The sequence below is a fragment of the Perca fluviatilis genome, chromosome 16, assembly GCF_010015445.1.
Source record: "Perca fluviatilis chromosome 16, GENO_Pfluv_1.0, whole genome shotgun sequence".
NCBI lineage: Eukaryota > Metazoa > Chordata > Actinopteri > Perciformes > Percidae > Perca > Perca fluviatilis.
The window spans coordinates 14,801,146-14,817,852 of NC_053127.1; the positions used below are offsets into that span (position 1 = coordinate 14,801,146).

At 39.0% G+C, this 16,707-nt stretch overlaps 1 protein-coding gene across 1 annotated transcript in view; it reads right to left on the bottom strand.

The window, feature by feature from the left end:
- Nucleotides 1-16,707, bottom strand: part of LOC120544529 (gamma-aminobutyric acid receptor subunit beta-2) — a 72,129-nt gene that overhangs the window by 23,712 nt on the left and 31,710 nt on the right. The window contains exons 4-5 of the mRNA XM_039778347.1: nucleotides 12,166-12,386; nucleotides 1,871-1,953 (exon numbers count right to left, since the gene is read on the bottom strand). Of these exons, the coding sequence (XP_039634281.1) occupies nucleotides 1,871-1,953; nucleotides 12,166-12,386 (304 nt within the window). The remainder of the gene's footprint in view (nucleotides 1-1,870; nucleotides 1,954-12,165; nucleotides 12,387-16,707) is intronic.

A 16,707-nucleotide genomic window follows, 5' to 3' on the forward strand; every position in this document is an offset into this window, starting at 1 on the left:
TTGGCCTAACAGTTTACACAACAATGTTTCTCATCCTATTCCCCAACTCTTTCACACTAATCTGCCACAGCCTGCTTTTAGTTCCCTCTCTGTTCACATTCTTTCCTTCCTAAATCTTCCTAAGTTTTCCTCTTCAGTTTGTTTAGATATTTCTACTCCCAACCCAACTGTACCTATCTCCAGCCCAGTCGTCCTAAATTGTTCCTATTGAGGACGGATATTATGTGTTTTTAATTTAGCATTTGATATCAACAAACATGTTGAAATACAATTGGTACAGTTGGCTTATGTGCACATTCTAGTCAACTAGCTGACTACCATACAGTAGAGCCTTAATGCATTCCTGTAACCACACTCTCACCGAACTGCTGCTGGACAAATGATCTGTATCTGGGTATACAGCACATTTTGGAAAGTGGTTATGGAGCTGTATGAATCCTTAGCCTTGCAAACAGAAGGTTCCAGGTGTTATACTCACATCTAGCGAAGAGTAATATCTTCAATATATCACAACAATGGCATGTGGAAGTTATCAAAGCAGATACTGTCACTACAAACACATTGCTGGTTTCAGGCCTCTGCTAAACATCACTCTTTAACTGTATTGTGCAATCTTGAGTTAAAAAAAAAAATCAAATTATCTCCTTTTGCTTCTTATGCTCTATTTCTATTTGTACACCAGCACCAGCTGTAGGCCTTCCAGCTCACTTGCACAATTGAGTGTAACACCCTTTAACCATCTCTACATGGAAACTACATTCAGATGCATATACAGTAATCCAGTTGAGTTTTGACTAAGCTTGAGCAAGTGTATCAGAGTATGCGAGTAAATTTAACTTTCCCTGTGATTGTAGATGAAAGGTGAGGAAACTCCTTCCACCTCAGTACTAAATTAATTCTCTCTAGTGTGCCAGCAACTAAGGTGGTTGGTTATTTGCCATTCGAGCAGCTGTAAGCATAGTAAGTTATGAAGAAAGAAGACATTTATTTGAGAAATGTGAACATGCCATTTTAGGTTTTACTAATAATACCATTAGAAAATCTTAAATTAAACTACAGATATGCTGTACTTTTTTTCCCAGTTATCGAATTGATGAAAAGCTGAGAATATAAAAATTGAAAGAGACTGATAGAAATACAGCCAATGTCCTGGGCCTTAAAATCTAGTATGCTGTAGTTAAGTGGTAGGTGCCGTAAAGGTGACACAGCACCCCTAGGACACCCATTATGATGTAGTGCTGGTAAATTCTTGGGCTGCAGCTTTGAGCTTTCGACGTAGCAACAGCTCTACTTTATCACTTTAGCAGCATGGACAGCGCACAATAAACAAAGTAGTCTGCCTCTGCAGTGAGGGAAGAGGCGCTCATTGAGCTATGACCATTAGCTAATTCAATGAGAGCTATCTGGTGTACAATATGGCTGATTAAAATAATTTCCCCTAAACTCCCACCAACTTCACTGTGTGACGTCAGTGTAGTTGAAAAAGGCTTCCTTCTTGGAAACATTTCTGATGCAATAAAAACAGCTATATAGGATTTTTCTGAACTTATACAACATTTTTAGAAGAGCAAATTTGGCTGAGGGTATGTTTAGGAAGAAAAATGCATTCTCTTTTACCAAGGGAAATACATCAAATTGGATGGAAAGGATTATGTTGAAAATATTAAAATTCTGAGTAAATCCTTGTACTATAGTATAGCACAAATTGTTGAGACTCAGTGCGGGTCCAGTCACACATGGCTCCTGACAGCTGAATGAAAAAACTGAAGCCATGCTGGTATGAAGGGGTACAGACACTTACAGCAGTCCAGAGATTTATAGCCCTGACAAAAAACAAAATAATGAATGAATAAAAGGAGGAATTACTCACAACTCTCTATTTCAAGTGTGCAGTTTTGCTCATCCAATGGATACCTTCTCAGGTCCATCATACAAGCAGCGGTGGTAGTGATCCTGAAAACACATGACACAATGAAATGTCCAAGTCAAGGCATTGTAGTGTTTGATAGACTGAGAAGTAGAGGTTAGATTATTGTCTTCAAGGTGTCATGAATTCAAGTTTATAAATGTTAGTACAGTTTAACTTAATTCACCAAAGCACTTATAATTACATCTCACAGAATTCTGATGACCGTTTATCATCCCCTTAACTGTGATTAACTAAACAAGATTTAACATCTTAAAAATCTAAGTCTTAGAGGGTTTGGGGGTGGTGGCAGCGGTGGTGGGAATTCCACTGGGGATTACAGGACCAAAGGTAATCCTTATGTCCCAGTTTTAGCATTGTTTGGATAATCCTGTGGGTCCACCTGAGAAGCGAGTCACGGCAAGGATCAAACTCGGTGGGACAGTGGTGGCAGCAATAGGCCAGAGATAACAGTGGTAGTGTTTGTACTAGTGCACGTCATCATGAAATGTGTGGGATGAAAGGGAGCGATATCCAAAGACTTTACAAAGCAAAGTATTTGGCATAGTTGTCCGTAGTTGATTTGACTGATGGTGCTTTGCTTTGTGAACGTTGTTGAGTGTGAAACATTGTATGAATAAACCAGAATAAAAGAGATTGTGGGAGGTTTTTTATGTTTGTCTCCACTTAAAATAAAAGCACATTTTCGTGTTTTAAGTTCTGAATTGTCACTTGTGAGGAAAGAGTCTAAGGGCCCTATCTTGCACCCACCGCAAGTGACTTTGTACACCGACACATGTATCATTCCTATTTTGCACCTGACGCACAGCGGACTTTTCCTTCCACAGACTCACGTCGGTAAATTAGGGAATGAATTTCCCGGGGGCCGTTCAGTGAAAAGAGGAGGCGTGTTCAGGCGCAAAGGTTCCCTGGTGTTATTTTGCAGTTTCAGAAAACACTTCTGCCACAGACCAGGAAAAACCTGGTCTAAAGTCAGTGGCGCTTTATTCAGATGATATTTTAGGGGCGCATGCTTGGCCATTAATGTAGCGTGTGCACAATGCACATGCACTTTGCTTCTCTCATCTACACGGTCGCAGCAGTTCCCATTTTTGCAAACCATATATAATTACAAGGAAAAATATTACATTATATTTGGATAGGTCAGGAGGCACTTTACAGTACAGTCCTCAAAATGTTGCAGGATTCTTTGTGCCTTGTTGTGTTTTACACAACATTTCCATGAATCATGGATGTGTTGATGACATAAATGAGGAAATATTAGAGGACTTAAGGAGACGTGATGTTAAACTACGGCGGGATTGGACACTTGAGGGTCCCGGAGTGGCAATGCGCGATGTGCTCCTGGTGGAGCGGGTGGACGGAGATGAAGTAGGGGGAGGAGGAAGGGGCACAGCAGGAGCAGGTGGTGCGTTTGGAGGCCCACGCTCCATGGCTGCAGCAATCCTCTCCAGACTTGAGGAGATGCGCCCGAGAGGCTGCAGCAACATCGCCAGCCAGTCCAGACGGGCATTTATTACTTTGTCGCATCCCAGACAGCTCCCGCTGGCGTGCGCCAGGCAAATCCGCCGTCGTAATAGCAATCCGCCATGGAACAAGCGTGCCTGCTCTTAAAGGGAATGTGAGATGACGCTCTGATTGGTTTATTGCAGGTTATGCCCAAACCACACCTAGCTGCTTCAGACCAACCCATTTTAGATTTGCGTCAGGCACAAGAGTGATTTACCCCGCTGGTATAATAGCAACAGCGCCCGAGATCCGCCCACAAAGCTACTTGCGTTTCGCGTTTGATACTTGCGTTTCAGATCGTTAAAATAGGGCCCTAAGTGTGTAGGTGCTGACAGAATCCAATTTTTACATAAAAACATGTCACCAACAGGGCTATGGTAAACTCCAATTCAGTACAGTCAGTGAATAATGTTTCTTTAGCATGGAAAAAACTGTGTTGATTATGTTCTAATTCTTTTATTTCTGTTTTTCTCTATTCATGAGTTGACCTCAAACCCAGCCTGTGAAAATGTCAAACACATTGATGTAATCATTTCAGCATGGTTTAATTATTTTACATGGAGCATGCCTTTTTTTTTTTTTTTTAAAGAGTTGCTTCAAACAACTGTGATGTTTTTTTGACAAAGAGAGCCAAAGTAAATACCACATTCTTTATAATTCTGCTTGAACACCAATTCTAACTTAAATAGCATTTTTAAACCAGATACATATGCTGTAAGCAATTAACTGCAAATGAAACAAGTCAGTTTAAGATGGGTTATTTATGGAAGCATTGCTCATAAATGTAATCTATTATTGAAAAATAAACTTTTTTTGCATGGTAAGTGCTTTTACAGTATATTAGCTACAAACTGTAGTGGTCAAGGAGCAATAGCCCTCTGCTTTACTGCCTCAATCATATGTTGTGTATACAGTATATGGCAGAATAATAATATTCATAGCATTCCAATCTCTATCAAAACAAACAGACAGCCAACCATGAGTCAGTAGATCAGGTTATGTTGTCCATCACATTTTGTGAAGGGAACATAAGGACGAGGCTGTGAGTAATAGGCTGCCATTCTTTCCCTGGCTCTGGTCTTGTGTGAGAACTTGACTCCCACTGAGGGAGTTGCCACAGGGCAGCACAGCATGGTGGGTAATCGTCTAGGCACACCTGACAACATTTGTGCCAGAGGAGAGGCTCATCTTGAGTCCCATCCTCTGTGTTACACAGCAGAGATAATCACCCTGGTGTGTCCCAGTGCCTCACACTCTTTTGCTCTCTACTCTCTTTCTTTGCTCTCTCTCTTTCTCTATTCCATTATTCAGACCAACAGTCACTGCAACGCCAGCCATTCTTTTTGCATCTCATAATCAATGTTTTTCTAAAATCCAAGTCATCTAAGATTAACGCAATTGCATATTGGACAACATTTGTCGGAAAACGAAAAGATGATACAGCAATACTTACACAAAGCTGTTGTGGTCAGTTTCTGTTTTGAAGTAATCATGCTCACCACAGGCAACATATTGCAAACAGGTGGGACTACACCTACCAGTCCTTGTGGTATACTCAGTCATTTTGAGGTCAAACCAAAATCAGCAAAAATCAAAGGAAAGTATAGTTTATACATGACTAAATGAACATCGTTAGGGGAGATTGTAAGTTGAGAAAGTAGATAAACACTCAGGAGAATACAGGAGGATTCACCCACACAATATCTAAATATCAGCAGTAACCCTGACCTCACTGCATCTGATGGTTCAAATCATTTTCTGTATACTTTCTTTCTCTTTTCGAGTGAAGATGAGAGAAACTTTGAGGACAGAGGATGTCAGGTGAGACAGGAAGGGGAGTATCATAACAGCACCTTTTAATAGCAATAAAGAAGTTCAAAGGGAAGAGCTCCAGCATTAACATGCTGTTTCATATTACACACCTCAGGGGTTTCCACCCCCCTAAGTGAGACGGGAAGGTTGTTTGAGCCTAAGAGGTTTAGATGGATTCTCCTTTTCTTTCTTTCTTGTCCGCTGTCTTTGTCGGCGTTTATTTCTCTCTGATGGATTTGCTGCTGGTGATGGGGCTCTGTGGCTTCCAAGTGTTTAACCAAGGAGTAAATTGCCGGTTACTTTCTGGCAACTTTCTGATCTCTGTGTCAAGATGGAGTCAGCGGTGTAGAACTGAGAGCAAGAGCCCTCTGGCAGAGTCTTTAAAAAGACAGTGTGGGAAAGGTAAAGGTTATGCATGTTTGTGTGGTGTTATGTGTGTGCATCTGTGCTCCTGTGCATGTGTGTTATGTTGCTGTCACTCTGTGGATGTATGTGTGAGGGCCTGATTGTGCTTGCAGCTGTCTCGCTCTCCTTTTACCTTCACATACTTTCCCGCTTGTCTAATCCATTAAATGATGCACAGCCACATTTTTCGCCCGGTCTTAGTATAGTCCGTGGTTGCTTGGTTACTGCCTGAGGACACTGCCAACCGCACCAACTGAGCCCCATATGTTGCATCACCTGCAGCGACCCTCCATATTTACCAGATTGTGCTCGAAGACTCTGTTCCTGGATGGATCAAACTTGTGAGGTCAAATTAGGGCCAAGTAGCCTTAAGGGTTTCCAGCAGTCATTGGGATGCAGACCAAGTAAATGTGTTGACTGTTGAACAGTCATGCTGGGTGAAAAGTGACTTAAGTTTGTTTAACTCAAGTGCTGTAGTTTCCAGAAAAATCTAATGATGCTGCCCCGCAGAGTCTGTTTAAAGTACCAGTACTTTTTTGACATACTGGTACTTTACTTAAGTGGCATTTTATGCTGATCTATATTTCTTTTTTTGTTTACTCTTACACAGTTATTTGACAGCAATGTTTTCTAGTTTTTTTTTTTACTTAGATTTCGATTTTACATGTAAAACATAGGATAACTTTATAACTAACCTGTCCGACAGCCTAATCCCCGCTGACATTCCCTATGAATTCCCTATAACTTGTACCCTCAATGTAGTATTTCTTGCATTGTGGTACAGCAATGCTTACTTTCAAAAATAATTTATAATACATTTCTTCCATTGCCTGCAGATTTCTACAAATTTCATTCAGAGACACAAAATGTGCCTTGTACCAGAGCTGCATTATTTCATATTCAAGACAATGACAGCATTCAGAGAGCACTCATCCTTCGTAGCCAGCTGGTTCCTACCTACAGCCTACAAAGAAAACATAGAGAGTAGGATGCTGGTGGAACCAAGTCCCTTGGATGCTGTTATGCTAATTTCATATTTAACAAATACATAATTTTGGAAGGCATAGTATTGTTTGGCATTTACTGTAAATGTTTAGTCAACCTGATATTGAGTATTGAAATCAGATATGACTTGAGTATGCCAATTTCTCTCCAAAATTGTCAGAAAAGCATGTTGTTCTTTGTCATTGACAAACCCACAAGTCAATTTAACAAAGAATATTCAGGCATATTTTGCAGCAAATAATCTAGATTAAGCACAAAGGCAAGACCCTCCTTTAGATGAGCCCTCTCAGGCCCCTCCTGAAAAATACTGAGAGGCACTTTTGTTGCTTGTTATGATTTGCTTTTGCACTGTTATTATGATTCCTGATGTCAATTTCTGCTATTTGCTGTTGCTTCTTCACAGGTAATGCCCTTGAAATGGTGGCTTTACTTTTGATGATCAATATCGCACTGTTACAAGTTGTGTGGGAAACCAACACTAGTTTCCATGCCAACAGATGTGTGCACATGAATGCATATCAGCCCACAAAAAGGGTTGGTGCTGTTTGCCTTTTAGCCACCATAATAAATCCCTGGGAGATATTGGCAATTCAATGGCAAATACAGAAACAGTGTGTGTGTGTTTGAATATTCATCAGCTGTTTGTACAGTATCTGTGTGGCTTTCTCTATTATCAGCATCTTTGGACTCACTGCATCCAATTACATTTCCAATAAAGAGCCTCAATGAGAAGATTCTCCTCTTCAACAATGCATTTGGCTGTTTGTGTTTACAGATAATGTGGCCACTATTTCCTTATTAAAATATGTACAGTATGTTGTATTTCTGTGACAAATTAACTATTAACCGTGATGCTCACATTACTATGAGCACCACTATATGCCACGCGTCAGAAGATGCGTTTGTAGGGACACACATTTTTTCTTATCATACTCACCTTGTAATTTCAAAACGTCATGATGGCCACAACATAATTATATCAGTCTGATCATCCAAACAAATTTTAAACAATATTCAGTGATGAAGTTTTAAATCAATACTCTGAGGTTGCTTCATAAAGTAACATTGCTGTCTACCAATTCTGATCCTTTCAATTTTGTTAAAATTTTACAGAAAGTAGAAAGATAATGTTTCACATAGCTGTGTAAACTACCAGCATTTCTTACAGGTAAGTTACTGCTTGTCGTCACATTGGACATTTGTCTTCCACGCTGCTTACTCAGAGCACTCAGACAGTGCTTTTTTTTAGGGAGAGTTACATGCTATAACTATTTTTGATGAAAAACAGTTTGTTCATCCGCCCACCACTTCTGTGCAGCGTCTTTGCTGTTTGACTGGCAACTTCACAGTGATGCTTGGCTGTTGTTCGACTAGAAATAGTTCCAGCCACAACTCCTGTGTACGGACTACACAAACAAGACACAACGTATTTGTTAGTGAGCTTTAGAGATGTTGTTAGGTGTATTTTTGAACTTTGACAGAGCCATGCTGTTTCCCCCTGTTACCGCCTTTAATGGCTCTAGCTCCATTCGCAATGCATAGACATTAGAGTGTAATTGATCTTCTAATCTAATTATCAACTAGGAAGCAAATAGGTCTACTGCATTAATGTTGAGAACAAAACACCAACTTTGTTCCTGTTAATATATATATGTATGTATATATGTGTGTGTGTGTGTATATATATAATGTGTGTATGTGTATATATATATATGTGTGTGTGTATATATATATGTGTATGTGTGTATATATATATATATATATGTGTATGTGTGTATGTATGTATGTGTATATGTATGTATGTATGTATATGTATATATATATATATATATATATATATATATATATATATATATATATATATATATATATATATATATATATATATACAACACACACACACACACACACACACACACACACACACACACACACACACACATATATATTAACAGGAACAAAGTTGGTGTTTTGTTCTCAACATTAATGCAGTAGACCTATTTGCTTCCTAGTTGATAATTAGATTAGATGTGTGTGTGTGTATGTGTATGTGTGTGTATATATATATATATATGTATTAATAATTTCACAATTTGTATGCTTATGATATCATAGTATAGGAATTCTAATTTGCATAACCCCTATTATTGTTCATATTAGTATTGCTTTAGTGTATTACTACTGGGTTCTGCAATAACCCAATTTTCATCTCAGGGACCATTCGAATTCCACGTAGTCTAATCTAATTTATTGGCATAATAAATTAAATAATTACAAAATTTGTATTAGGCTTTCAGGGGACAGTAATATGCTATATCTGCAATTGCTGTGGATTTGTATGCACTCACTGACATGCGCAAGATCCCATGACCTAATTTAGGATTTGTAAAAATCTGGTCATCCTACTTACATGATATTGAGTGTCAAGGGTGATGGATTTCTTCTCCCAGTTTCAATCTAATCCCACTTCATCCAAAGTAATATTTGCCCAGAACTTCTGCAGTGCACTAGAAATGTGCAAACCCATATTCCAAGTGATTATGGATTTTTCATTTGCATATTGGATTCACTGGTTGGGTTGATATTGTAGGTTATCCGTTTTAACTCAAATGGCCTGACACAGGGAGGATTTGTACTATTTGAGTTCTATTTCAGCTTAATCTGACCCTCACAATCTGCTCGTGCCTCTCTAGCTTTCTTCTGTATGCTTTTGTCTACTTTTAATGTTCGAGGCAATAAGCACATTGGCTCTGATGTAAGAGGGAAGCACTCTGATGCAATGATCAAACACCGTTCTTATTAAATGAGTAGCAGAAGCTACTGTAGTATTACATTTCCTTGCTTTCCTAGGGGACTGACAGTATTTATGGTACAGTTTGTCCAGGTTGCCACTGATTTTATTTAAAAAATTCCTTTATTCCCACACTCCAATGAACCTAAAAAGATTTAAAAAAAACACCACATCAAACGACTTCAAAACCCATGAAGTACTCTGCTCGATGCTTTGTTTACAGTCGGTGGGAATCTGGTGTGTACAACCCATGGTTTTCTTTTTTATCAAATCAAGTGTCTGCAAATTACTTTAAACCCAGCTATGATCCAGGAAGAACTGTTATGTCAGTAAACCAACTGTAAGTTTGACAGAAGGATTTGGTTTCTACCAGGGGATTTCTGATTAAATCTGAAGGCAATAAAATGTATCAGAGCTTAGAAATGATTCTAAAAAATCTGATTCTAATTTACTGTGCACCTGTAAATGCTCCGGCATAATTGGACAACACGTTCAAGTGAAGGTCCCTTGCCCCTACTGTGCCTTTTGTTTGGCAGAGAGTCCTTAAGTGGGTGCATTCAAGAATAGGCCTAAATTCAGTATCACAGTTTTTAAATTTCTTTTTTATTTCTACTCAAGGCTGTTTCACACTTGTTCTATGAAAATTAAAAGTTGAGTTAAGAAAAAAGAAGCTGCTTGAAGAATTTGTGCTGCATTTATTTTCTCTACTTAATCTTGTCTTTATCTCCTGCTTTTCTCCAATTCTAAAGAATGTGATTGCTCTTCCTTCTCCTTCCCATCTCCTCTACTCTTGTTGTAACTACAACACTCACCATATCCAGCAACTATTTACCCTCTTGTTGCAATTCAAGTGTTATGAATCATAGCTATTTCTTGGACTTAAACACATTACTTCCTTTAAACATTGTGTAAGAAACCTGAGCAAAATATAACATGCTGAACTTTTTAACAAGCCATTGGGCAAGTAATGAAGACAGACAACATTGATAAAGAAGACCAAAGAGAGCAGTACTGACAAGATGTCTTTCTAATCCTTATCACCCCTCTCTCTCCTTCTTTGTCTCATTGTCTCACTCTCCTGCAGCAGTGCCAAGGCGCTGCCATGATGGCCATTAAGATGTTGTGGTTTTCAATAACTTTTTATAGTTAGGGCATCAGAGTCCTATTTGCAAAATGAACTGATGAGACATCAGTGAGGTGTGAGAAGTGCACTGTAATCATATTAACTTTGAGAGGTTAAAACTCAGTGGAATGGTTCAATCAATTTATATTGTACAAAAGGAGCTTTGTTTCTGGCAACTGGGAAACGGTGCCAAACAGACATGCAAAAGTCTCAGCTTGGGGAAATATTCAGAATACCATCTTTGTAGCTTTGAAGGTGTCAACAAACTCACTCTCATTTTCTGAGAAACTCATCCATCACACTAAATTCATGTTAAAATGTTAAAGCATATGCTCTTCAATTATTCTTTGGTAGGAAACATGACTAAATGTTTCAAGCAACTGACAATATTCCATTCAAAGTCCAAATAACATCACAATTAGGGATCCCATTTTGCAGTCAATAATGCCTCTCAGCCTCTGGCAGGAATGGTCCATGCATATGATTGAGCAATGACAGGGGAATGGTGTTCACCGATGGATGTTTGTTTGGTCATTAATTCAGCATTACCAGGAAAGCTAATGTGACTTGTTGGTCAAAGTATGTTGCCCTTGTGTGGCAGTCTGCTTATGATAGAATGATGATGACAGAATTATGTGTGGGTATGTGTGGTCGTGGATGGGTCAGACAAACACAGGACTTTCCCCCAGTAGACCTGGGTCCGTGTGGCCTTTGAAAATATAAGTAAACGGCGAGTTTTAAAATTTTACAAACTACATCATGTTCTGCATCACATGCCTAACCGGAAGTAAGGTAACAAATTTGAACACAAACCACAATCTTTTTTTAAACTTAACTAAGTAGTTGTGGTGCCTAAATATAACCAAGTAGTTCTTGTGCCTAAACGTAACCAACTGTCTCCTGTGGGTCGTATTAGATGGTAGGAAACGACAACAAACTATATTTTTGTATGGTTTGGAGGGCTTTTTACAAAAATATAGCCTAAATTTCTCTATTTTCAGGTTCTGCTAAGACATGCAATTCACAGAGCAAATATGTATGATGTAGCAGAAAAAAACAACCACAGAAAGTTTAACTTCACAGATGCTTTTTGTTTAAACTTTTGGTTGTGATGAAGATTGAGAAGACTTTGCAATAGTTGAATTCAGTGTTACAGAAGCCTTTAGTTGATGATGTGCACGTGTCCTGTAAACTAGGACACAAATAGGTCACGACATCAACATTCTAATTTTCGCCCAGGGGCAATATATCAGTAGTTTTCTTCATCCAGCTTTAATGAGCTAATTACTGACTGGGTCCAATGCAGCAATTATTGAGTCATTGTTGTATTAAAGTTTGTAGAAGTTAGATGTTTCCTCCCCGGGTTGTTTTTTGAAAATAGAAAGTACACTGACAAAAAATTAAGTGTTTGACAACATGAAGTGGAAATGACTACAATTTGTGCAGTAGTCTATCATTATCTGGTGCCGTAATCGTCCAGCATGTGGGAGATATTATGTATTTTTTTCATTTATTTGCACATGTAAACATCTAACACCTTGGTTTTGTTGTGTAGTCAAAAATGATATATTTTTAAAAAGATTAAAATCTCACCTTAGACCGTACAGTACGGTACCATCCGGGTGTAGTCGGATCATTCTATTTTTCACTGTGACACCGTGGACAAATGATTTCTTGTCATTGAGGAAGTATGTGTCAGGGACCCAGAGCTGGTCAGCCACCCGGTTATCTAAGGTCAGGTTGAGGGGGATCTCAGTGTAGGACAGCCGTTTGTCTCGCCAGGCCTGCTGGAAGTACATTGTCAATGTGTAGTCCTGAAAGTGCACGGAGAGGGAGCAAAGGAGGACAAAGAGGGGGAGGGAGGAAGAGAGCCAGGAAATCAGAGGGGAAAGGAGACAAGATGAATTGAGCCGGGAAAGGAAGGAAGAGAGGCCGATAAAAAAGAGAAGAGATGGAGAGAAAAGACAGGGTTAGTCCAAAAAGAGAGTATTTTACACAGCTGCTCTGCAATATAGTACTTTTCCACTGCAAACTCTCAGATTAGATCAGTCTAGGTTTTAATATTGGATGAAGTTCACTTTAAAGCAAATGGAACAGTGAGAGTACAGGCCAAGAAACTCTCAGTACAAAGCAATGGGGAATTCCTTCTTTTCATAGAAACATAAGGTTTAGACAGACAGTGTAAAATACTGTGTCAGAGAGAAGAAGGGAGACTGATGGGTTGTGTGTGTGTGTGTGTGTGTGTGTGTGTGTGTGTGTGTGTGTGTGTGTGGGGGTGTGTGTGTGTGTGTGTGGGTGTGTGTGTGTGTTACTATGTGATAAATAAATTGTGTGGCTTGCTCATTTTTCTTAGTTTGTTTGTGCGTATGTGACACACATACATAAACAGAGAAGGGAGAACATAAGAGAGAGACCACATGTTCCATACAAATGAAAATGACCTCCAAGCAACCTCAAAAATCTGCTTAACAAAATATCTTGCTATATGCTCTATTTGCTTTGACAGTAGCTGTCTTCTGGGATTAAGTATTGCTTGTGAAATGAGCGCACTATGTCGTACTTGCATAACATATTCACCAAGTTTGTCCTCCCACAACCAGAATGGTAGACCATCCTCTCGCATAACATCAAGTTTCACATACAGCAAATAGCCTTTGAGGGACTGTATATGTCTGCTTTACATATTAGAGTCAGACATCAAAGTGTGTTGGATATAAAATGCATGTTTGTCTTCATCTCGTGCATGGATAGGATGAAGAAGTCTGTGCAATATTGTTACTGAGGCAAGTTTGTATGGATTTATTTCATTTGGACACCTAGAGGTACCCAGTGGAGTTTTAGAGTTGTGCTATAGAGCAATGTTTTACGTGTTTTTTTTATTATTTGTAGCTCATTTTCACTTTACAAGCATGTGCACAAGGTTGCAAACATACATATGTGCATGTGAGTGCTGCGATGCACATTCCTGCTTATGGTTTCATGCAATTGCTGATCAACAGTTGGTGGGCGTAATGTGACAAGAGATGGACCGCTGCGCCAACAGCAAATGGAGCAAAGAAAACAGCTAAAAAGCTAAAAAAAAAAATAATTTAAATAATGTAGGTTTCAAACTATTAAGAAAAATCAGCTTTGCAAATGTTATATGCAGAATGAAATGCATTTTTTAGACCTCAAGAATACATCCAATGCAGTAAGGTGAGAAACACACTGAATTTACACATTTGTGTACCAAAAAAATAAACCTCTTTGCAGATGTATACTCCTGTCAAGCATTGCTTGTTATAGAATAATTATACTATACATACAATGATACATGTTCTATTGTTATGATGCCACACACACAAAACCCGAAAGACATATAACAATTTATAAACAAATAGAGGAAGTTTGATAACTTGCAGTAAAATTCCCTGATGCTAGGACACAATAAAAGAGTCAAGCCAGCAGTCAGATGCTCATGTGGCTTGCTGAAGTAGGAAGCCTACCAATCATCCATGAAAAACTAAGTTAAATAAACTTGCTGTCTCAGGGAACTTTTTGTCATGACTGGCAAATCCACTTCCTGGCAAAGAGGCTGAACATGCATTTTTGAATATGCCCGTCGGCTACAGATCTGACATCTCGCAGCACCTTGGGAACTGGAGGCTTGGATATTGACTGGATGGAGTCAGGAAAACAGGAGCAGCTTTGCTCAGTGGAGCCCATGTTTGACTGAAATAGGTTTTGTCATGTTTTTGTGGTTGTTTGTCCCTTATTTGGCTTGGGGTGCTGACAACCACAGGTTTGAGAATTTTGAGAGTTTTTCAAAAGACATATTAGTATCGTGGCAATTCTAGCGTTAAGCACTATAATTGGGTTTAGAATTGGAATAGACTGATTCCAGTAAATCCAGGCTAAACAAAACTAAATGGGATTGATGGCACTTCCATTTTTTCATATACTGTATGAAAGAAATGCTGAAATGCCTTTATTTAAGTTGGTTTGAAGAAACACATTTGAAGGGGTATGTAGAGGCTTAATGAAATGTTGGATGATTCCCACAAAAAGAAGATAGTTCCTACATAAAAACATGGAAATAGCCCATCTTTTAGGTGGTATATTCTTGTTCTCACTTATAGTATAGACTATAGAACTGTCTAAATTCTAATATCTGAGTAACTTTACACTTGCACCAACAGATCCTTGGCTGCACGTGCTGCAACACTTCCATCCTTGGTCGGTGGTTATGTAACAGCTCACACTCCGCTCTTTCAGGCATGCTGCGACGGCAGCAAATGTAAATGAAGAGATGCTTGTTGCCATGTAGACCTCCTAAACTACCTCTGCTACACTCATCAATACACACCATCAAACAGGAGGGTTAACTGTGATGTACAAACAGGGACGGACTGGGGCTAAAAAACAGCCCTGGACTTTCTCTCAAATAGGCCCATCATCCGGCCATTTGCCCCTAGCCGTGCGCGACAGACACTAGCCAAGATGTCCTGATACTATGCCACAATACTGTAGCCTATCAGACAAGGTATTCATAGCAAGTAACATCTCAAATGATGGTTGTGTTTATTAATGAAGCCTCAGCCTTCAAATAAAAACTAAAAATGTACAATGCCATTACATCTGCATTGAAATTAAAATACAAATTACACAAACTTGTAATTATAAAACAGTACAGAGTATTACTGACAACGCTTTCAGAGATAAAGTAGGCTACTTGCTGTACCTGAACATGGGGATTAGATATATTGTAGGCCTATACCAAAACTACACTGAGTGTTAGTTATTATATACTATAACTATTCAAATATAAATGTATATAACGTGTTACTTTGTGTTAAAGAATTAGCATTGAATAACCTATTTAATATTTATTACACTTTTGATTCATATTAAGGCTGTGAAATGATGACAATGACTTGGCCCTATCAATGTTGTCTGTGAAGCTTTCACAAACAACCACCAGGGGTCTCATTTATAAAACTGTGCGTAGGATCCTTACTATAAGTGTACATGTGCCCAAAAGCCCAAATTGGCGTACGCCGAAAAAAAGTCAGATTTATAAAACCGTGCGTACGCACACCTGTAAGCAATGTTCCCTTTATAAATCACAGATTGACTACAAGTGTGGATCAACCTCTTATCCCGCCCTGTACTCGCCCATTTTTAACCATAAATAGTCAATGTAAAGCACCTCGTGAATGCTGATCAGTATGTTAATGACCCTGGCAGTTGTTCTTCGTTACACCGAAACATGCCGAATCATGACGACTGGCGAAGAAAACAAACAAACAAAAAAAAACTCAAAAATTGCTGCCAATTGAATTATGATTTCGGCCTGTTGTCGCACAGCGTATGGAAACCGGATCTATAGACTACCTTTATTCATAAAATCTTCCAAATCAGCAGGCATTACGGTACTCGGGGACAGCTTCGATATACCAGACGTATATAATAAGATTTAACAGAACTATATATTATATCCAAACAAGCCTTAGTGATGAAGTTGAAGATTATATATAATATTTATTTAAAAAAACACTTAGCTGTCACCCATTTCCCTCTGGAAACAGCCGGTTTCACCCAGAGTGGGGAGGACCTGTATTTGGACCGGGATGGCCCGGTTCGGCGCGTTGCCCTCTCTACTGGACCCAATTCAGTACATAGATCCAAGAGCGAAGCTATATTACTATTACAGCTACATTAGGGAATTTAAATCGGCATATGAGCCAGTCATCGTCATGGTCCCTGAAGTCTCTTTTTCTCCTGATTCTTCCATTGCTGTCCTCCTGCAGGGCCAGCTGTGCCATCATGCAGCATTACGCACGGGTTCACCGCAGTATTTATGTTTAGTCTACAACAATTTGTGATTGTTAACACCTTGCTAAAATCACAGCAACAACTGGTATCCCCCACCCCGAGATACAATTTGAAATCGAAATGTAATAGGCAAACACACTTTTCTTCATGCAGGGTTTGTTATAAACAGTATTACATTTTAGACCAATAACAAGGACATAGAGCGTAACGATTGCGCGAGAGCTTAACGACTGTATTTCCAGACTTTGACATTTGATGATATATGCACAGTTTTAAAGACAGATATTTAGTTATTTACACTGTGTTGTGCAGTTATCTAAT